The sequence below is a fragment of the Equus przewalskii genome, chromosome 19 (assembly GCF_037783145.1).
Source record: "Equus przewalskii isolate Varuska chromosome 19, EquPr2, whole genome shotgun sequence".
Classification (NCBI taxonomy): domain Eukaryota; kingdom Metazoa; phylum Chordata; class Mammalia; order Perissodactyla; family Equidae; genus Equus; species Equus przewalskii.
The window spans coordinates 23,653,104-23,675,241 of NC_091849.1; the positions used below are offsets into that span (position 1 = coordinate 23,653,104).

The following is a 22,138-nucleotide window of genomic DNA, read 5'->3' on the forward strand; positions in this document are numbered from 1 at the left end:
CCCATTTTCAAACTAGATATAAAGGAGGAAAGTCTAGATTATCCCCAAAAAGGCTATCAAATGAAGATATCAGGAAGATAATGCTGTGGTTCTGTGCTTTAGCAGCTTGTCCTTGAGAGAGCATATTCCGTTGTGTGTGTGCAGAGAGCATGCGGGGTGGCAGGGCTGCATTCTTGTATGAAACACCTGTTTTGAGCCTTGGAATGTTCGTAAGATTTATTAGGGGGAGGTCTTCACTCCTCTGGTATGTGGATGTGCTACAGATAATCACCATGATGTTCATTGGATTATTCTCTCTACCTTTGTACTTTTCTGACATGGTAGATTATGAGGCTTGCTAGACATCTTTCAAATCTGTTGATTATTTTTGTTCGTTAACACTTTCCTGGGGTAGTTCACAATGTTTATGTAAAAGTCATATTTTAAAAATTTCAGGGAAATTGTAGGAGGAGGCAGGCAGGAGCAAGGGAGTAAGGAGGGAAATTTGGCCCGAAAATAGTAACTGGAAAAATTCAATTGTTGTGAAGTCATACAGATCAGAAAGATGAGGTACGAACTGCTAATTCAATAGATTATCTAGAATCTAGAGCAGCAAAGAATTTGGCAAGTGATTTAGACTCTAAATTGCTTACCAACTTCTTTCTTTTTGCATTTTAACTTGTTTTAATAGCCCTCAAATATTAGCAGCTTATTTTTGATGTCCACAGCAACAAGAGCACAAGCGATATTTAAAAAATTACTTGAGGGCTGGCCCCGTGGCCCCGTGGCCGAGTGGTTAAGTTCGCGCGCTCCGCTGCAGGCAGCCCAGTGTTTCGTTGGTTCCAATCCTGGGCGCGGACATGGCACTGCTCATCAAACCACGCTGAGGCAGCGTCCCACATGCTACAACTAGAAGGACCCACAACGAAGAATATACAACTATGTACTGGGGGGCTTTGGGGAGAAAAAGGATAAAATAAAATCTTTAAAGAAAAAAAATCACTTGAGACTGTATGTTAGTATTGACGTAGTATAGTAATTTGAAAAATTAGAAACTAAGAGGTTGGTTGAATGTGATGACAGGTTTGGAATCTGTGACCTGAAACCCTATGGATATCCCACCCTGGGTTCACCTGTAGAGTAGATTGAAGACTCTTGACCATGTGGAAACCAGATTACTCATTAGTGTGATGATAGCACAGTTAAGACAAGAGCTCATGGGGTCACACTGCCTGCGTTTAAATCCTGGCTCTGCCCAGACTAACTTGGTGACCAGAGGCAGCTCTCTAACCTCTCTGTGCCTTGGGGGTCTTCATCTGTAAAAGGCTGTTAATGATAGTGCCCCCTCCTTGAGTTATTGTGAAGAATATCTGGATTAATTTATTTAAAACACTTCATGATAATACATAAAACTGTTTAAATAAATACTTGCTATTTTTATGTTCTCATAGGTTTGCCCTCTTTCTAAATGAACAACTATATAAACTGACCAGTTTTCTTAATTGAAAGATAAAGAAATAGAGTTGCAAAATCTCTACATTGTAGAAAATTTTGAATTTCCTGAGACTAGTTCATGGTGTTTTCTGTGATACTCTTGTCTTGTTAGTTTTATGATGGCGTTTTCTTCTGGAAAGATATAAGTGAAAAACTTGGTTCTTTTGAGTTTTAAGGAAAGGTTTGGATTATTCAGAGGTGTTGAGATGAGAAATAAGAATCCCAGCTCTTATTAACAACCCCAACCAGTGGCTGGATTAACGACAACAAATACAACTTCTGTGTGTAATAAATTTACATCAGGAAAAAGGTTAGGGAATATTGTCTCATCTCTCTTCAGCACAGTATATAAGAAATGATTCTGTCACGTGGCTCTAAAGAATCTTAAAACTGGCTCTTCCTTCTCAGGGTTTGGAGTCTTGAAATGTTTTTATTCCTATTCTATGGAAATGGTAGAAGGGTCATGGAAATGTACTAGAGAATATTGTGTTGCCAGGACTCATGAGAGGGTTCTTGAAACTGCTGTAACTCTTCAAGGCCAGCTCTACTCTTCAGATCAAAAGTCACATGGTGATTAAGTCTCTGGGGAGGTCAAAGCAAAACCTGGGAGCATGCACAATAAATGCCACGGACAGATGCTAGAAAGCTGTTAACCACTTCCCACCATGAGACAATCAGTCAAAGTGACAAGCACTGGTCTTTGGAAACCTTTCCGCATTATGTAATATAGTCACAGCAGTGCTGAGTGAAAACACGAGGAGGGATTGGTCCTGATGGACGCAGACCCCACCAAGGAAATCCAGGGAGTTCTTTGCAGTGGAGTGGTATCAGCATAGCAGTTGGGGGGTCCATGTGAATGCCAAATTGAGTTTTTATCCAAGCCTTGCTAATGTGCTCACTTATTACTCTGTTCTAAGAAAGCCATGCATGAAAATGAGCTCTCAGAAATGAAATTAGTTATGTACTGCCTTGTGTATTTTCTATTTAAGTGGGACCAAATCAGAGTTTTGATCATTCCTGGCTCCGTGATACTGTTTCTGATATCCGGGCCTGAGTCTCCCTGATCTTTGGCCTCTGTGTTTGTTCTGGCTGTCATGGTGGCTTGCATGTTCCAAGAGTAACGAATTCTAGGAATCCTGAATGTCACTTATTTCAGACCTCGACTTTTGCATAGTGTTTGCTGAAGCGCTTCCTGCATACTCGGTCTCCTGTCCCTTAAAGCTCCCCATTCTCTGCTTGAGAGATGTTAAGTACTTGAGAAATTGAGGTTTTACACGTTGTCATATAGTTTATTCACTTTTGTTTCTGTTTTGTATTCTCATGGATGAACATTCCGCAATTTATCCATTCTGTTGATCAGACAATTTGGTTAACTTAATGACTATTATGAGCAATGCCTCTAAGGCCATTCTTGTTTCCTTAGAGAAAAGTGTGCAGATATGTACCAGAATGTAAATAATTGTAAAGTCAGCCACTATGTCCATCGCTTAGGTCAAGAAATAGGCTATTGTTCCTTAGAAGACTTGCATAAATCAGTTTCCAACCATACTTCCTCCCTTTCCCCCTACCATACCCAGTTATGACAATTATCCTAGTAGTCCATGTTTCTTTATAGTTTCATTATACAATATGCACATTTTGATTGGTTTGTATTAACTCTTTAGTCAATTTAGGGAAAATTTGTATTATACCGTGGCTCTTATTCTAGTCTCTGAATCCACCTTCTGCCTCAGGCCTCTTCCGTATCTCTGACACATCTTGCCAGCATTGCAGAAATTGTTACCTTCCTCTGATACATCCTACCTCCAGTGCTGAAACATTTCTTGCTTAAAAGCCTTTTTATGGTTACCCTGTCTATAGTCATGTTCACCTAGTGTAGCTTTCAGCCTTTATTTCTAGATACTAAGTGTTCTGGTTGTCTACTGCTTTATACAAACCACCCCAAACTTAAGGGTCTGCAACAACAGTCACTTATTGTTACTATCTGTCACAACTCAGGGGTTGATTTGGTTCAGCTTGATGGTTCTTTCTTGGGCCCTTTCAAGCTGTTGCAGTTAGTCGGGAGCTGGCTGTGGAGCCATCTTGAAGGCTGCTTCATTCACGTGTCTGGTGGTTGATGCTGGCTATCTGCTAGGAGACAGATATGTGGCATGTCCCTGTGGCCTGGACCTCTTCGCAGCAAGGCAGCTGGATAACATGAGTGAGTGTGTCCCAGAGAGAGGGTTAATAAGCAGAAGCTATATTATTACCTTTTCTGACCTGGCCTTGGAAGTCACATAGCTTCACTGGAGGACATTTGTGTCGTTTCCAGTTTTTGACAATTATGACTACAGCTGTTATAAGCAATAATATATAAGTTTTTGTGCAAATATAAGTTTTTATTTCTCTTGGGTGAATGTATAGGATTGAGATTGTTAGATCATATGGTAAGTGTATGTTAAACATAATAAGACACTGTCAAACTGTTTTCCACATTGAATGTGCCATTTGCATTCCCATCAGCAATGTATGAGGATTTTAGTTGCTCTGTGTCCTTGTCATCACTTGATATTGTCAGTTTTAAAAAAAAAAAATTTGTAATTCAGTAGGTTTGTAGCGGTATCTCATTTTGGCATTGGATTGCATCTCTCTAATGGCTAATAATTTTGAGCATCTTTTCATGTACTTGTTTGCTATCAGTACATTTTCTTTGATGAGTATCTGTTTAGATCTTTTGCCCATTTTAAAAATTTGGGGGTCTGGCCCAGTGGCATAGTGGTTAGGTTTAGTGTGCTCTGCTTTGGCAGCCTGGGGTTTGTGAGTTCGGATCCCTGGTACAGACCTACACCACTCATCAAGCCATGCTGTGGGTGTCCCACATACAAAAAAAATAGAGGAAAATGGGCACAGATGTTAGCTCAGTACCACTCTTCCTCAAGCAAAAAGTGGAAGATTGGTAACAGGTGTTAGCACAGGGCCAATCTTCCTCTCTCTCTCTCTCTCTCTCTACACACACACACACAAATTGGTTGTTTCTTATTATTGACTTCTGAGAGTTCTTTATACATGATGGATACCAAGTCCTTTGTCAGAAATGTGATTTGCAAATATTTTCTCCTAGCTTGTGACTTGATTTTCCTGTCTCTTAACAGCATCTTTTGCGGAACAAAAGGTTTTGATTTTGATTAAATCTGATTTATCATTTTTTTTTCTTTTATGGATCATGCTTCTGGTGTCAGATTAAAAACTCTTTGACTAAGCCATACCTTGCTTTTTCACTATTTCTTTTGCCTAGAATGTGTGTCGCATTCCACATCCTCATTTCAGAAGTCTCAATAACTTCTTGTAAGAACTTTTCCTGACTTCTTTTTCTTGATTAATGCCTCTTTTATAAGCACCATAGTACTTCATATTCTCCCTACTCCAAAGTGACTATTTCACTGTATATAGTTGCTTTTATTTCCTGAGTCTTCTCTTAGGCTATGCCAGGCTATCGGTATCACAAGGGGAGGGACCATCTTGCTGTGTTCATTGTTGCATCAACCCAGTGATTCATGCACAGTGGGTGGCACTTGTTGAATATATGAATGGATGGAGTTGCTGGGGCATTTCCAGGTTCCCATGCCTTTGTATGTGCTGTTCTAATTACACCCTGTGGATGCTTCCCCGTCTGCGCCAACCTGACCCAGTACTTGTGTCCTCGTGTCCTCCCATGTTCTGAGGCCACTTTGAACATGCCGCCTATTCAGCATGTCTCCCTTTGTGCTGCAGATAGCTGAGTAGCAGTCTTTGTCCACCACTGGAGTCTAGTAGGGGCACAAAAGCAGCTCTTACTCATCACTTAACCCTAAGAGCCTAATAACCCCGCCCAGTACTTAGTAGGTACTAAATAAATGTTTACTGAATGAACTAAAATATATGATTGTCTTTTTCTAATTTGTTTTTAACATTAAAAAACTTAGGCATTAGAGAAACATGGTAGGCAAACTATGCCAACATGCACAAGACTCCATCATCTTCATGGAAAATATTTTCTAGAATAAAATTTTATTTACGTCATCCATAGAACATTTAATTTTACAACTCTTTTAGATTGTGAATATGGCTCATAAGGGAAAATTTTAAAAATATGGAGCAAGAATTCTGTTAGAAAAATTTCATATCACCTCGAATGCTGCCACCCAGGCAAAGTATCCTCATAAAATTTTGCTATATTTCTTTTTCTTTAAAAAAATAAGTGTCTGTATTTGTTAACATTTAGATCTATCATTTTATATGTAGTTTTTACCAATTACAATCATTGTCTATATCAAACAACTGTGAACTATAATGCTATATATTTTTTAAATTTAATATTTTACCATAAACATTTCTGGTGTCCTTAAATATTAGATTCGACTTTTAGTGTACCAGAATTTTTGCCCCCAAGGTTTTGGCCTGTCGTATGTAGAGATGATGCTGTATAAAGCATCAGTGCTTTACATTAGTGTAATATATTAGTGTAATGCTTGGTTCTATTATGATGTGCTCTTCAATTCCTGAAAGTGACTTCATTATGACAAAAGCCAGCTGTACTTCAAATCAAGTGACAGAATAGAATACACAATAAAGAGGTTCTGAAGTGTGGTCCCTACTTGACATTAAATCCACGAAAGGAGATGAGAATGATTTGTCATGGTCCCTGAGTGGTGAAGTGCAGGGGAGGACTCTGGAGCACCGTGGGCTTTGGGAGCCCTGTGTAATAAGGTGAGGTTCACCGTCGAAGCTACAACCTGTCATCAGACACTGGGGAGAGCTACAGGGACTCGTTCTGAGCACATGGTCAGTGGAGAGCTGTGAAAGAGTGAAGACCGTAGAACAACTATGCAAAGAGTTGTTCTTGTTTTTTAATCTAAAACTATTTTAAAACCTGAAACTTAAGCCAAGTTAATAAAGAGGTTTTTTGGTAGGAAGATGGCATGTGGAATCACATGACTGAGACAACTAATTCCTTTGCATCATTTTTCTCTACTATCCGTGGGCACTTATTTTGCCTTTTTAAAGCTTGTCTGATAAAACTACACACATGTGGTGCTTCAGACTCGGAGTTTCGGCCATAGTTCTTTCCCTTTGGCCTAGTTTCACTGCCTGTCTCCGAACATCTGTTTCTTCATCTGTAAAATGTACACAACAGTACTTGTAGGGTTGTTTTGAGATTTAAATGAGATGGTCCGTGTAGAGTGCCTAGCACAGGGCCTGGTACCCAGAAGCTATGAATTAAAGTGGATTTTCAGCTCTCTTTCCGCTTTCTGCCTTTCTTTTCTATTTCAGTAAAACTTTGAGTATTTGCTATGTGTCATGCCCTGAGGATAAAACTGATATGGTTGCACTGAAGCCACAAAACTGAAATAGACAGAGGCTGGTTTTGAAAGAACTTACAACCGAGGGTGATAAGGGACAAATGTTTAAGCAGCAGACTATAATGCAGGACAGAATAAAATAAATGCTAAATAGAGATGCAAGCAGTATGCGAGCTGGGGTGGCCAGCGGGGAGCTTATAGAGGAGAGAATGTCTGATAGAGGCGTGAAGGATACATAGATTTTCATAGCTGAGCACAGCAGTACAAGATTATTCCGATTGTGAAATTGCATGGTGTGTTTGATGAGTAGTCAATTGTCTGCTTTTTGGCTTGAGCATGAGATGGGGACATGTTGTGCGAGATCAGGCTGGAAAAATGGAGTGGAGGCAGATTTCTGATGCAAATAGCTTCACTTGATGGCTGAAGAGCTTGTATGAAGCGTAGGACAAAAATACAGCTGGGCTGTCTCCTGTGTATAATCAGTACTAAGAACTGTGAGAAAGTACCAAATGGTTCTAGGATTACATGCTAACCATTCCGGATCCTTCTGATGTCACATATTATCAGGCTAGACACTATCCTTGCTCGTGATATCAGCTCCTCTAGAGAATATGTGACATACTTGATGGTTAAAAAATTTATGAAAGAGCAGTCTAAAGAAATAAGGCTTGTTAGTATGGAATTAAATATATGGTTTCTCTTAGAGCAAGGAGGTTTTCCAAGCAAACACAGCTACCAACCTCTTTTCCTTTGGAAATAGGAATGAGAGTTCCTAGACTAATTTCATTTAATTTCCTAATTTAATTCCTTACAGCAAACTGAAGATCTGTCCTAGAGAATTTAATTGTTGTCTAGTGGTCAAAATAGCTTTGTCTGGATGTTGTGTTTGTAAATAATAGAAATTAACAAGTAAACCTGGATGTCATAGATTAAAAATAAAGTGCCAATATGGCTGCTGTAAAAGCACTTTCATATCTTTTGTTATTTCTGCTTCTAGGGACCTAATACCTATCATTGCTGCTCTGGAATACAATCAGTGGTTCACCAAGCTGTCTTCTAAGGACCTAAAACTGGTAAGTGATTGAAGATGTTGCAAATGTTGCTTGGCTTTGCTGAATTTCAAAAACCTGAGAATTATCAAAAAAAGGGTTTTTTCCCCCTATACTGGCAAGCCGCATACATGTTATTTCTTGAGGAGATATTTTCCTATAAATGATCTGCACGACATTTTATAAAGTTTGTAATGTGAGATGCTTCAGGGAAGTACTTCCTCACGTTTTCAGCTGCTTCAGGCAATTTGAGATGATGAACAGAAAGACACATTTAGTGTGGCCTTCGCTTTAATTTGCCTCATTCTGTTGGCAAAAACCACTAAAGTTACATTTGCATAGTTGCAAATAGTAGATTTTATGTTCCGGTCTTGCATTCCGTCTCCGCAAAACTTCCCCCCCCCCGCCAAGAGTTTAGGGAAATGTTTCCAGGTAGAATTGGTCTTGTTGAATTATGAGAGTTAACATTAATTTTCTAGATGATTTTTAGGGCAGATATATATGTGAGCAAAATGAAATCAAAGTGAAATCTGTTAATTTTCATAAGGGATGGGGGAGCCAAATCTTTGGTTTGTTCTATGAGTGGAAAAAAGGTGGTCTATTGGGTTCTTTTGGCAATTATCATAGTGAAGAGGTAGAATTTGGATTCAGACGTGGATTTATAGAAAGTGGAGGGTTGAGATTTGCTAGCAGACAGGCTGCTGGTTCTCTGAATTTGCCTGGGGTGTGAGTGGTTGAAGGCACTATCAGTATGAGCATGGGCTGAAGTCATTTGGGATCCATTAAGAGCCAGCGTGGTATAGGAAAAGAGTGTGGAGTAGGGCACAGAAACCTGGGTTTCAGATACTGGCGCTTGTTACCAGGCTATGTGACCTTAGATAAGTTACTTGACCTTCCAGGGCCTCAGCGTCTTGCGTACCTATTATTGTGCGCTGGTTGGAGTTGATGTCTTATTCATCTCTATCCAGTGCTTATCAGAGTTTGTGGCTCATAGTAGCTACTCAGTAAAAATGGTTTTAATAAATAAATGTCCGATTAGTTTGTTGAATGAATGAATGGACATTGCAGTATACCTAATTTGCAGGTTATTGAGACAAGTAAATGATATATGTACAAATTCTAACATAGTACCTGACATATTGCAGGCATTTGATACCTGTTAACTGTTGTTATCATCACCACGATCTAGCAGAGAGGCTGAGATATGAACAAATGTGGGAGCATGAATTACGGAAAGTGTTTCAGTTAAACATGGGGAGTGTCTGAGGTCAGCGATGATGGAGCTGGGGATGGTGGGGGAGCCACCCAGAGAGCCATGATCGGACACTTGGGAAGAAAAGCCTCTAATTTGCTCCTTGCTAGGATGGGGACCATATGCAGGACCGAGCCAGCAGAGATCACAGGTGGGAGAGGGGAGCCATTCGAGGAATGAGAAGTAGATTAGCCCAGGGATTGTGGGATCAGAGAGAAGAATGCTTCTCTACTAAATCAGCCTTCCTGGCTCACTCAGACATTCACCTAAGCTCGTGATTTTCAAAATGGGGCACAAGAGAGCTCTGAGGAGGTGCGGATATCCTGCTTTAGGAGACTGTTCCAACTCACTAGTACAGGAACGTGTCCAGGCCATCAGTGCTGCCATTCTGTCCTGATTCCTCCCAGGCATCACTCCCTTTCAGCTGCCTTAGATGTTTAGGAAAGAAAATATGCCCCTAAGCATTTCAGTCCTGGCAAAATAAAGCATGTAAGTGCTCATGTGCTTTCTTGGGTGTCCTGGGATGGAAGGAAGCGGGGTGACAGGGTTTGAGGACGGCCCTACTGCTTTGCTATTAACTGAGATTTAAACACGAAAATACATATGTATACATTTTTAATATTTTGGTATTTTAAAATGAAAAATGGTCTTTGGGATATTACTCTGCAAGTCTTTAAAAAGAAGAGCAATTCTTCAATTTTCTCACCCAAAGTTAAAAAGAAACGATCCTTTCCCCCTTAATGGGTACTGCAATATGCAATCTGTGAAGGTTTTCTAACACCCAGTTTATTTGAAGCAAAGGACAGCATTATACCTCCTTTGGATTTTTTAAAACACGAAGTGCATGACAAAAAATAAGTGACTTCCTCTCAAGTTACATGAATTCTCTGGGTTGTTAAGATTGCTCCTAGCTCGATGAAGGCTCCACGGGAAAAATATGACTTATGTACCTTATCCTGACCTTATGAAACCAGTTAGCAGTCACTATTTTGGATTTAAATCGAGGGATAGAGGGATTTTTTTTTTTTTTTTAAGATTTTTATATTTTTCCTTTTTCTCCCCAAAGCCCCCCGGTACATAGTTGTATATTCTTTGTTGTGGGTCCTTCTAGTTGTGGTATGTGGGATGCTGCCTCAGTGGTTTGATGAGCAGTGCCGTGTTCGCGCCCAGGATTGGAACCAACGAAACACTGGGCCACCTGCAGCGGAGAGCGCAAACTTAACCACTCGGCCACGGGGCCAGCCCCAGATTTTTTTTTTCAGATATGCCAAATATGTGATTAGGATCAAGTTTCTGTCCAACATTCTGGACTCACTAATATAGCAGTAGAATTGGGGTCTTGCTCACCTGTTTCAGTTTTGTAACTTAGGCAAGTCAGCAAATATCACTGGGTTTTTTTTAACCTTTTAAAAATGATATGGGGGCTGGCCTGGTGGCGCAGTGGTTAAGTTTGTGCACTTTGCTTTGGCGGCCCGGGGTTTGCTGGTTTGGATCCCAGGCGTTGGACCTACGCATTACTTATCAAGCCATGCTGTGGCAGGCTATATGGGCATGGATGTTAGCTCAGGGCCAGTCTTCCTCAGCAAAAAAAGGAAGATTGGCAGCAGTTAGCTCAGGGCTAATCTTCCTCCAAAAAAAAAAAAAAATTAGAGTTCTTTGGGCCCAGTCCCGTGGCTGAGTGGTTAAAGTTCTAAGCTGTCTACTTCAGCAGCCCAGCTTCACAGGTTCAAATCCTGGGCACGGACCTACTCCATTCATCAGCCATGCTGTGGCAGCATCCCACATAGAAAAAAATAGAGGAGGATTGGCACAGATTTTAACACAAGGCTAATCTTTCTCAAGCAATAAAAGAGGAGGAGTCACAGCAGATATTAGCTCAGGATGAATCTTCCTCAGAAAAAAAAAGAAATATTATAGTTCTTTGATTTAGCAGATCACAAATACCTAACTGGATCACTGGAAGTGTGAAATGTGGCAAAAATTCTCCAGTAAAGTATTCTTTAGAAAATCTGAGTTGGAAACACAAGTCCCACAGCATCTACAGCTCTTGCAGTTCTTATATGCTGTTTGATTCCATTCGGTCTTTAACGTTGCTTTCACATTATTCCTGGGTTTCTAATGTGTCCCACAGATTGATGAGCAAATAGGAAAATTAATTCCAGTTGACCTGATGCCGGCAATTTACATTATGCTGACGATGCTGATTTTCCAAATGGTGACCCCTTATCAGTTTAATTCTTTGTCTTACAATATATAACCAGGGGAATTGATCTTATTCTGTGTTGTCATGGTAAAAGATGATTACATAGACAATGTTTTTGCAGGGATTATCCTAATTTCTAGAAAGAATCCATGGTATCATTACCTTTCCAGGGCTACCTCACAGAGCATCCAGAAAAGGAATTTACCAGAGCAAAGCTTTGAGCAGGGCTTTCATTTACCCATTGGGTATAATTATTGTAATAAAAATTTGTTAAAGAAAATGTATGAAAATTGTGTCCAACTTTTCTTTAAGATGCCAGTAGGGGAGAGGTGTAACAAGTCATTCATGATTACATTAATTTTGCTGTTTTTTTTTTTAAATTAAGTGCCAACTACATGAAAAGCATTGGTTTCTACACAGAAGAACACGAGTGGTGAAATTTTTAAAGAGGTACACACAAAAACCTAGATTTCATTTTAAAGAGATACACACAAACCTAGATTTCACACCAAGTAAAATGTGACCATTACAGTAGTGTTCCCCAAATGTCGACTGCATGTTCAGCACTGTTACTGATTTAGGGGAAAAAATTAACAGATTAATACAATGACTCTCCAAGAGTTTGCATTTAGTTAAAAATCAAATGTATACTATAAAAATGAGAGCAATTGCTATAAAATAACAAGCTGGTATAAAATAAAACAAATATGGAAATTTATAAGTAAGAGGAACCACGCAAATTATATGGGCCAACCATATCTTTTGTTGAGGAAGATTAGCCCTGAGCTAACATCTTCCTTAGCAAAATTTTTTTTTTCTCTTTTTGCTGAGGAAGGTTGGCTCTGAGCTATCATCTGTGCCCATCTCCCTCTACTTTCTATGTGGGAAGCCTGCCACAGCATGGCTTGTCAAGCGGTGCCATGTCCACACTTGGGATCTGAACCGGTGAATCCCGGGCCGCCAAAGTGGAATGTGTGCACTTAACTGCTGCACCACCAGACCGCCCCCAGAACTCTAATATTTTAATGTGGTATTTTTAGAAAAGATATTGCTTTGACTATCATATACCATGACACACAGAATACAATTTCTTTCTTTTTTTAATTTTAATATCATAAAGGATTTAAGTAAACCTTATGTTGTAATGAGATTTTAAAATCACTTTTCAATGTATAAATAATTTTAAGGTCAAGAGCCACCTTAAATTAGTTTTGGAATAAGGCAGGATATAAATATAAAAACATTAATAAAAATTTTAAAAGAAAAAATTAGGCACACTTCTACCACTGGGGCACAACTCTTTATTTTTCATAGTCCCTTCAGGACTTGCTACATACATTAGCCATTTCAATTGTAGTAATCTTTATTAAACATTTCGTTTTAATTATGCATTTTCATTTAAGATTATATTCTAAGCATTTATAATATTTCAGCAGACATAATAATTTTACTATGTAAAATTTCTTATGTAATTTTTAAAAATGTCTGTTAACATAAAAGACTATTATTTATTGAACTCTTTCTTTTTATTAGGTTGTTTCCCACTTTACCCTATTTTAGAAAATACTAGTGGCAACATCGTAATAGTAATTAACATTTGTCAAGTGCTTGTTCAGCCTCCCTTTAAGGTGCATGACATCTTTAAAGCTTAATTTTTGTATCCATAAAAAGGGAATAATACTACTCAACAGTTTTATAATGAAATACATATAAAGGGCTTAGCTCATGGCCTGGCACATGACAAGAGCTTAGTAAGATCTTCATCACCAACATCATTCTCGTCATCGCCACCACTTAGTCTTTGGCTTTCCATTTTGGATATCACTTCCTTTGGAAATTCCTTTTGGTTTTCCCAAGACTGGAAGAGATGCACCTCTGTGTGCCCATAGCATTACCAAACTGGCCTTTTCATTATTCTATCATAACGGTGTATTTTCTTGTCTGATTCCCCTGCTGGATGGAACACTTGAGGGCAGAGACTTTGTCCTTTATGTCAATGTATTCCCAGGACCTTCATCATGATGGTGCATAGTCGTAGATGCTCAGTCGAGGTTTGTTGAATGAATGAATGTATGAATGAATGATTTATTAAAATTCTACATCTGCACAGATTTATAACAATGAAGTGAGGTTGTTTTTAGACTCATGGCATGGTTAAAGAACGTTTTCTGTTAACAGTCCACTGACGTCTGTGAACAGATCTTGAGGGTGGTGAGTAGGTCCAATCGACTGGAAGAATTGGTGTTGGAAAACGCTGGACTTAGAACGTGAGTATTTTCCTGAATGTATGAATATGTTGCTTTAAAACTTTTTGCCATTTTCTCTAAAATTAATTTATAGTTAAAAAAAGTCAGACTGTGCACATGGAGAGTATAGTGTTTTCCCTTCTAAAGACGAAATCCTTATGATCCCCACCATTATCACAAAGGTCAAGGATTTTATAAGATTGTTTGCTGTTGTGTCGCGTGATATTTTTGAGGGTGCATGGTGTAGTGGTTAAGAGCATGGGCTCTTGAAGCAGATGCCTCATGGCCTTGGCAAGTTGTTTAAGCCCTCTGTTCCTCAGTCTCTTTGTCTTTAAAATGGGGAGGATAATAGTGCCTACCTTATAGAATTATAGTTGTGAGGATAAATGAATGAATGTATATGAAGTGCTTGAAAAGGTGTCATTGTAGATGCTGTGTATTAGCTTTTATAGTATCACTAATGGTAGTCATATCATATTTCAAATGATTTTACTGCTTTGCTTTGATCAGTTTTAGTCATTTCTCTCCCTTTTCAAATTCACACATATATAGTCTTTTCCAATTCACACTTAGATAGTCTTCACTTAGATAGTCTGTGGGCAATACTCAAGCCTTCCTTGAGGCGTGAGAGTTTGAACGTACTAGAACAAAGATTTGACTGCTGCTCAGTGAGGAGGGTTGACTATCATAATCACAGCATTTAGTGTGTTATTTTGAGTTAAACCTACCTAAAATAGTCATTTTGATTTTTGTAAAATATCATGCTAGCAACTGTAGCCTTTAAACTCAGTAATTAGAGCAATCAGTTTTGTCTTCGTGACTACCTCATGAAATGAGAACTAAGATACACTGAATAACTTATTGCAATTTTCGTGAAAATTAGGTTCAATTTGGGATTTTCTCTTTAAGTTATAGGAAGGCCAAGGTATGCTATTAATAGCATCCTGCTAATGTGTCTTTAAAGGGGCAATTATATATTTTCTTTTTGCTTTCGAATAAGGGTTTGGCTAATCAGAATGAACCATATTCTGACTGTGGCTTTACAGATTCTCTAATGAGGATCTATACTTGCGTGAAATACATTGGGTGTTAACAAACGTGATATATGGACTGATATTGTAAAGAAGTCTTCTTTTTTTTTAGATTTCAATGCAGCTATACTAGCTTTAAATGTTTTATTTGAACAGTTTTACATTTTGTGTTATTTAATTGTATTGTTTTGTTTACTTGCAGGGATTTTGCACAAAAGCTGGCCAGTGCTCTAGTGCATAATCCCAACTCAGGACTCCACACGATTAACCTTGCTGGCAACCCACTGGAGGATCGAGGTACGGTAGCATTCACGTGGCCGTTGATGCCAGAACTGTAAGAGGTTTAGGGAGTTTAATTTAGCCGTGCCTGACGAATAGTATCGCGCTTATTCATAATTATGTTATAAATGCTTCTGATGCCATTTTGTTTGTTGGCTTCTAGTTCTTTTCACCCTTTGATGAAAATACTCATGCTAAAATTTTATCATCTGATTAAGTTTTTTCAAAATGATACAAATGGAAAGGAGGATACTATTTTTAAACCATTGTTTTAATTTTGTATTGCTGTGTAGCAAATTATCACAAACTTGGCAGCTTAAAAGAACACAAATGTGTTATCTCATCGTGTTCTTGGGTCAGTAGTCTGGGTACAGGTTAGCTGGGTTCTCAGAGTCTCTCAAGGCTGAAATCAGGTTGTCAGCTGAGGCTGTAATCTGTGACCTGGGGTCCTCCTCAGACTCACTGGTTGGCACAGTTAATTTCCTTGGGACTATAGGAATGAGGTTACTACTTTCTTGCTGGCTGCTGGTGGCGGACAACTGTCAGTGCCTAGATGCTGTTTTCAGGGCTTTGCCATGTGTCCTCCTCCTTTCACAATATCCCAGTTTGCTTTGTATTTGAGGCTAGCAGGAGCACATCTCTCTGACACTTTACTTTCTCTTGGAGCACTTATTGGGTCAGGCCCACCCAGGACAATCTCTCTTTTGATTAATTCAAAGTCAACTCATTAGTTACCTAATCACATTAGTGATATCCCATCATATTCATCAGTCTGCTCCCCACACTTGAAATTATACAGGACATATATAGCAGGGGATAAGAATCTTAAGGTCCATCTTTGAATTCTGCCTACCACAAATGTCTTTTAATATTTGGCAAGATTTGAATATGAAAATAGGGGGAAGTTAAAGCACTAGAGTTTACAATGAAGCAGAAGAAGGTTTGATTAAAAGTATTTACATGGATAGAAAGAAGAGTTAGTAGGTTTAGAAAGTGGAACTTGAGAATTTGAATTCTCTGTAGGAGAACATTGATAGGGGCTGGCCCCGTGGTGCAGCGGTTAACCATGCACGTTCCACTTTGGTGGCCCGGGGTTCATCATTTCGGATCCTAGGTGCGGACATGGCACCACATGGCAAGCCATGCTGTGGCAGGCGTCCCACATATAAAGTAGTGGAAGATGGGCACGGTTGTTAACTCAGGGCCAGTCTTCCCCAGCAAAAAGAGGAGGATTGGCAGCAGATGTTAGCTCAGGGCTGATCTTCCTCAAAAAAATAAAATTAAATTAAAAAAAAAAAAAGGAGAACATTGATGGATGAAGAAGAATTTTATCTTTCGCTTTATCTCTAGAGGGAATATTTTGTTTTCATTATCTGTTGCAAATATTTTTTCAGCATGGTTGAATAAGGGCCTTTCATCTTGTAATGTTATATATTTGATGAGGATTAATTATTAAACTGAGCTGAAGATATTGATATAGACACTCAGTTCTGCTTTTTGTTCCTGATATAAACACTGTTCTGCATTAAAAGAGGTACCCATGTAGTATTCAAGCAAAATCTCAAGAGTAACTTCCCAGCATCTAAAGTAGTGAATCTAAAGGAAGGTTGAGACTGAATTAGAAAACTGGATCACATGAAAAACACCCTCATAGAAGAAGCCAAAAATGAAAATAATGGATGCATATCCTTGGAATAGGAGTTTCTCTGGGGCATAATGATTTCCTTTAGGAAAAACAAGTTTTCTCCCTATTAGTCAAAGGCTACAGAGAGATGAATGTGGCAAAGTGGAAACCATGTAAATCACTTTTTATAAAAAGGAGGGTTGCTTTGGTTTTGTTTTTAAGATGGGGGAGACTCAACCATATTTATCTACTGACAGAACAAAATCCGTAGAGAGAAGGTAGTTGTTGGAGGCAGGTCCTTAAGGATTTGAAATCTAGAGTGTAGTGGACTAAGAAGGGACACTTCTTAGTCATTAGGGAAATGGGAGTTCAAACCATAATGGCTGTCATCAAAATAAGTTTTGGAGAGGCTGAGCGGAAATGAGAACTCAGACATTGCTGGTGGGAGTAAAATGGTGCAGCCACTTTGGAATTGGTTAGATAGTTTCTTAAACACAAATTTACCACATGACTCCACAATTCCATTCCTAGGTATCGCCCAAGAGAAATGAGACATATGTCCACACAAAGACTTGTAAACAAATGTTTCTAGCAGTATGATTCAGAATAGTCAGAAAATGGAAACAACCCAAATACCCATCATTGGTGAGTGGGCAAACAGAACGTGGTATATCTGTACAATGGAACACTGCTCAACAGTCAAGGGAATGAAGTGCTGATGCATGCCATGATGTGGCTGAACTTCAAAAACGTGTTAAGTGAAAGAAACCAGATCCAAAGACCACGTATTGTTTGAGTTTGAGGGGCTACAAGGGAAGGGATGAATCTGAGGCCCTTTGTCTCCTTTTCTGTCATGTAGAACATGTGCTCTGAGCCGTACTGGACAACTTGTCGCCTCAGGTACAGTTTCATCTACCAGACCCTCACCTCTGGTTTAAATTTCTGTGACATCACTCACTTCGTTTTGCTGTATTATAATTAGATGTGGACATTTCTCCTCCACCCGCTTACTTCTTATCATCCCCATCCTTGTCACTCCTCCTCCCCTAACGTCCCCTTACAGCATCTAGCATAAGACCTTCTACATAATAAATCTATTTTCTTTAAATTGAGTTTGATTTCATTTAATTTAATTCCCTTCTGTGGTTTTTTAATTACACTTGAAAATCATGGCAAAGTTTATAGAAATTTCTTTTGTATGGAGTCAGAATTTGTGTTCAAAGATCACCTTCTTCTGCTTTTCTTCTCCACATCCCTACCCGATTTTGTGTCTTTTCACCTACTTGTAGTCCATTCACAGGTTTTATAATCATGAATCCTTCCAAGGCTGTTTTCCTCAGCTTCGTGTGTATATGCCGACTCTCCAGTGTGGCTTCTGCTCGCACACAGTCCAGTTTTGACACTCCTGAGAAGATTTTCTCAGGCTAAGACTTTCCTCGTTTCTGCCCTTCTAGATTGATGCGTTGCTGTATTTGCCAGTGCTCTTGGACACCTGCCAACACCTGTATTTCCCACTTTCTTCACTCTTGGGGCTCAGCCTCCTGAACAGGAATTCTTTATAGCTTCCTTTTTATTCCGGCTAAATATTTGAAGATGATAGGTAGCTTTTCTGCTCACGAATGGAAATTCCACAAGAAATCCAACCAAGTGTAAAATATTTATAGAAATTTCAATCTAGGGAAAAATCTTAATTTTTCTTTCTCTGCTTTTCAATGACAGTATTTTCTGTCTGAAAACAATAAGAAGCCTGGTGGGGAGGAGTTTGTAATTGTGTGGTATAGTATATAAAAGAGACCAACTAGGGAAGATTATTTACAAGAAAACTCAAAGAAACAAGACAAATAGGGTCTCCACAGTTGAGCAGCCCAGAATTCTGGGGAATTTAAACACCAAATGGAATTTGATTTTGCACCTGAGCTGTCCACTCGGGGACCTATTTGGAAACTCTGAAAGAGAAAGTTTGGCTCCTTGCTTTGTGATATGAATGTTGATGCAGCAAATCCCTGATATTACAACGCAGTCTCCTTGTCATACTTATATACAAAGGACAGGCAGCCTTCTGTTGTTACAGGGCTTGTGGTGAAGGAACTTAAAGTATGATTTAATAAGCACGGGTGTCGTGTGTATGAGTAATGCTTCAAACGCGAGAGGCCCTGCTCTCCCTGAAAAAGCCACACAAGACAGTGAACGGGCCACACACATGCACAAGCTCTTCGTATCCTGGGCGCAGGGTCAGGCATGTTCCACAGCTTCCTCTTGGCCTTCTTCGAACCCAGTGTGTTTCAGATTGTAGGTCAAGACCCATTAGCAGGTCACAAAATCAATTTTAATAGTTCATGACAAGCATTAAAAAAGAAGAAGAAATGGAGTACAATAGAAAATATCAGAGTGCATCGTTCAGGAAAACTTTGGTCTTAGTTTTCTAAAATAGATGTATGTATGTATTTTTGTATGAGGTTCCTGCATCATGATGTCAAGTGTATTTCTTTATGTGGGTCATCGTAGAAAAGGCTGGAACATCCCTGCTCGAGCTGAGCTCTGTTAGCTAGTTCGGTGGTGAGTCCTCTGGGCTGACTGGGTGTCTGGGTGTGTCAGTCATCCCCTCGTGACTCACCCTCTGGATCTGACATTATTGCTTGGATCAAAGTTAGGGATTTTCAGAGATTGGAACTCTTCTCTCTCAGCTCATTTCCAATGCTTTGTTTCCCTAAATGTTGCAAATTCCATGTTTTAGTCTTGCTAGTTATCCTTCCCACTTAGCCTAGTTTTTATGACCTTAGCCTTGTCAGGAATGTGTGTCCTTATTTCCTTCCCTCTTTTGTTCTGAATTTGATATTTTCTTTAAAGATGACTTAGAATCCTGTCTCAGAGTGTTTTTCTTTTGGAAATGTTGACCCAAAGTACCCAAAGATTTTTTTCCCGATCGTCTGATGATGGCTCTGATCCGATCTTTTAAATAAGAGAAGAGAAATAGGCTCCAGAATTGCTGCTTACATTTTTTGGGTGCTCTATGTCTTTCATATCTCTCAGTGTATACTCGTGGGTTCTGGAATCAAAAAACACAAGTTCATTTCTGGGCTTTGCCACTTTCTACCTGAGTTTCCTAACTTCTCTATGCCTCAGTTTCTTCATCTTCAAAATAGATAATAATAGTACCTACCATAAAGGTGTTCTAAGGATTAAATGAGATAATGCACAAAAAAGATAAGAATAGCTTGTCATACACTATGTATTCTAGAAATGTTAGCTTTTACTACCTCATTTGACTCATAAAATAGCCTTGTGAAGTTAAATAGCACAAGCATTATTACTCCCCTTTTGTGGATGAGAAAACTGTTTGTGTGTTTACGTGATTTGGACAAAGCTTGTGGAGTCCTACCTAATACCAGTTGTTCAGACTCCCTTCTTGGATTTCCTGAATAATTGGTCAGTCTCTCATATTCTGGTTGTGATTTTCTGATTTGGCTGCTTAGATTTCCTTTGCAAGTGGAAGAAAACAATTTTGTGCGTGCTGTTTGAAAAACACTGGCTTATTCCATAGCTGTCAACAAATTTTCTTAAATAATCACTTTAATATTTAAAGATGCCACGTTTCTGTGTGACAGCTACAGAACAGAAAGTACCTTTTTTTAGATTCGTGATTTCTGTACTGACTCCATTTTTTCTACTAGTCTTTTATTTTCCGTATTCCTAGTTCTTGAATCTTTTTCTCTCAGCCTTATTTTTGAAATGGAAATACTTCATTGTATTTTGTTTATCCACTTATCTTAGTGTTTCTGAACTCTCCAGGGAAGCCGTAGGAATTAGTGGAAATCTAAAGATTTTAACTCTCACTTGTGTTCTGACATCTACAGTGTTCAAATCTATATGGTTTCTTTCTTTTTTTTTTTTTTTTTGAGGAAGATTAGCCCTGAGCTAACTGCTGCCAATCCTCCTCTTTTTGCTGAGGAAGACTGGCCCTGAGCTAACATCCATGCCCATCTTCCTGTACTTTATATGTGGGATGCCTGCCACAGCATGGTGAGCGAAACAGTGCCATGTCTGCACCTGGGATCCGAACTGGTGAATCCTGCGCCGCGGAGAAGCGGAACGTGCGAACTTAACGGCTATGCCGCCGGGCCGGCCCTATATGGTTTCTAACAGACAAGAAAGAGGGCTTTTGTTTCCCTACATCATGTTGCTAAACTCACAGGCAGAATTTTGTTGAATTGTTAATATTGATGTTTTCAATTAACAAGGACCTCCTTAAACCGTTTTCTCCTACCATGTGACTCGTACTGATTCCAGAATGTGCAAGTGTTAGAATTTTATATGGTATTATCATAGGTTTTTAAGTGCATGCATGATTAATGGGTTAAATCTGCAATGTCAAATTTAATTTTCTGTCTTTTGTAAGTTAATAACATCAGATGGCAAATTATAATGCTAAACATTTTATAATTACTTTTTTTATTAGGCATAAATCTTTCGAAGCAGAGGGAGCTATAATAGTTTCATTCTGAAAGGAGAAATAAAAATTAGACCGTTTTTTCTTTTAAATTTGACACATACTAAAAAAATAAACAAATCACAAGGGCAATCCATCCAGTAAACTCTCCAAATGAAAGCTTTTAGCGATAAATTCTGTTTTAATTCATAGCTCTGAAAGCTATGTTTTGCTTTATTGAGTAGTTTTGGCCAAAAGTTGAAAAGTCTCTTCTGTCCTTTCTTTGTGAGGAAATGTTTTCTTGGTGATAAGTTTTTTCCATGGCACTCTTGAGTAAGTAGCTTCAGAAAGCACCGGGCACGTTAATTTTTTTGTGTTTCCTGAGATTATGACTGCCAACCATCCTCAATTTATTCATGTTGCCAAGACCCCATTTCTGACGTCTGCCAAAGGAGAGGACCTTTTGTGTAATAATGTTACCTTTTTTCATAGATCAATTTAATTCCCTCATTTAAAAAAAAAATGAACAAAATTGACCCCGGTTAGGCCTTTCATTCCATTAGCACTTACCAAGGGCGTTTCTTGAAAGATGAAATATAATATATTTATGACTTTGGATGCCTAGGAAATGAAAACAAAACATTTTGGTCATGAAAAAAGCTAGTAACCTAGCTGGAATTTGATAAAAAATACTTTAATCAGATTGTCTTATATCTGTGCCTTTAGTTCTCTTTACTTTAATCGTATTTGCCGTTAGTCCTGCTTTTTTCTTTTAAATAAATTATCAAACATGACTTTATTCAGCTTATTCTAATTTAGGAACTTCACTTTTTTATTACTTTCATTACTTGTCGTGTGATAGTTCCTCACCAGAGAAAAATATAGGTGAATTATTTATTCCCTTTTGCCTATCTTCCTTCTTTGAAGATAGTTTACGTAACGATTAAGGAATGAACAGATGGGTGGGTGTCACCAGTGGCATAAAATAATTGTTGCATTCTGGCCTTGCGTGTGGTTATAGGCATTTAAAGCTTTATGTGGTTTTCAAGGTGTGTCTGACAGAAAAGAAAGTATTAAAAGTTTAAAAATTGTCATCTTCTCACAAAACAAAGCAAAACAACTCAGATCAACCTGAGTACAACAAATTTGAAGTTTACTGGTAGGTTTTAACTTTGATCTAACAGACAGTCTTTTCAGCTTGATTTGAAGATATGGAATATGGCTTTAGGGACTTTTC

General features: G+C 38.7%; 1 protein-coding gene across 25 annotated transcripts in view; it reads left to right on the top strand.

Moving 5' to 3' along the window:
- The window catches only part of CARMIL1 (capping protein regulator and myosin 1 linker 1), a 312,501-nt gene that overhangs the window by 152,770 nt on the left and 137,593 nt on the right, over nt 1–22,138 (top strand). For all 25 annotated transcript variants that reach the window (XR_011529654.1, XR_011529655.1, XM_070584187.1 and 22 more), the window contains 3 exons: nt 7,789–7,864; nt 13,474–13,562; nt 14,775–14,869. Coding sequence is in view for 23 of the 25 variants with exons in the window: in XM_070584187.1 (XP_070440288.1) it covers nt 7,789–7,864; nt 13,474–13,562; nt 14,775–14,869 (260 nt within the window). In the remaining 2 variants the exon portion in view is untranslated. The remainder of the gene's footprint in view (nt 1–7,788; nt 7,865–13,473; nt 13,563–14,774; nt 14,870–22,138) is intronic.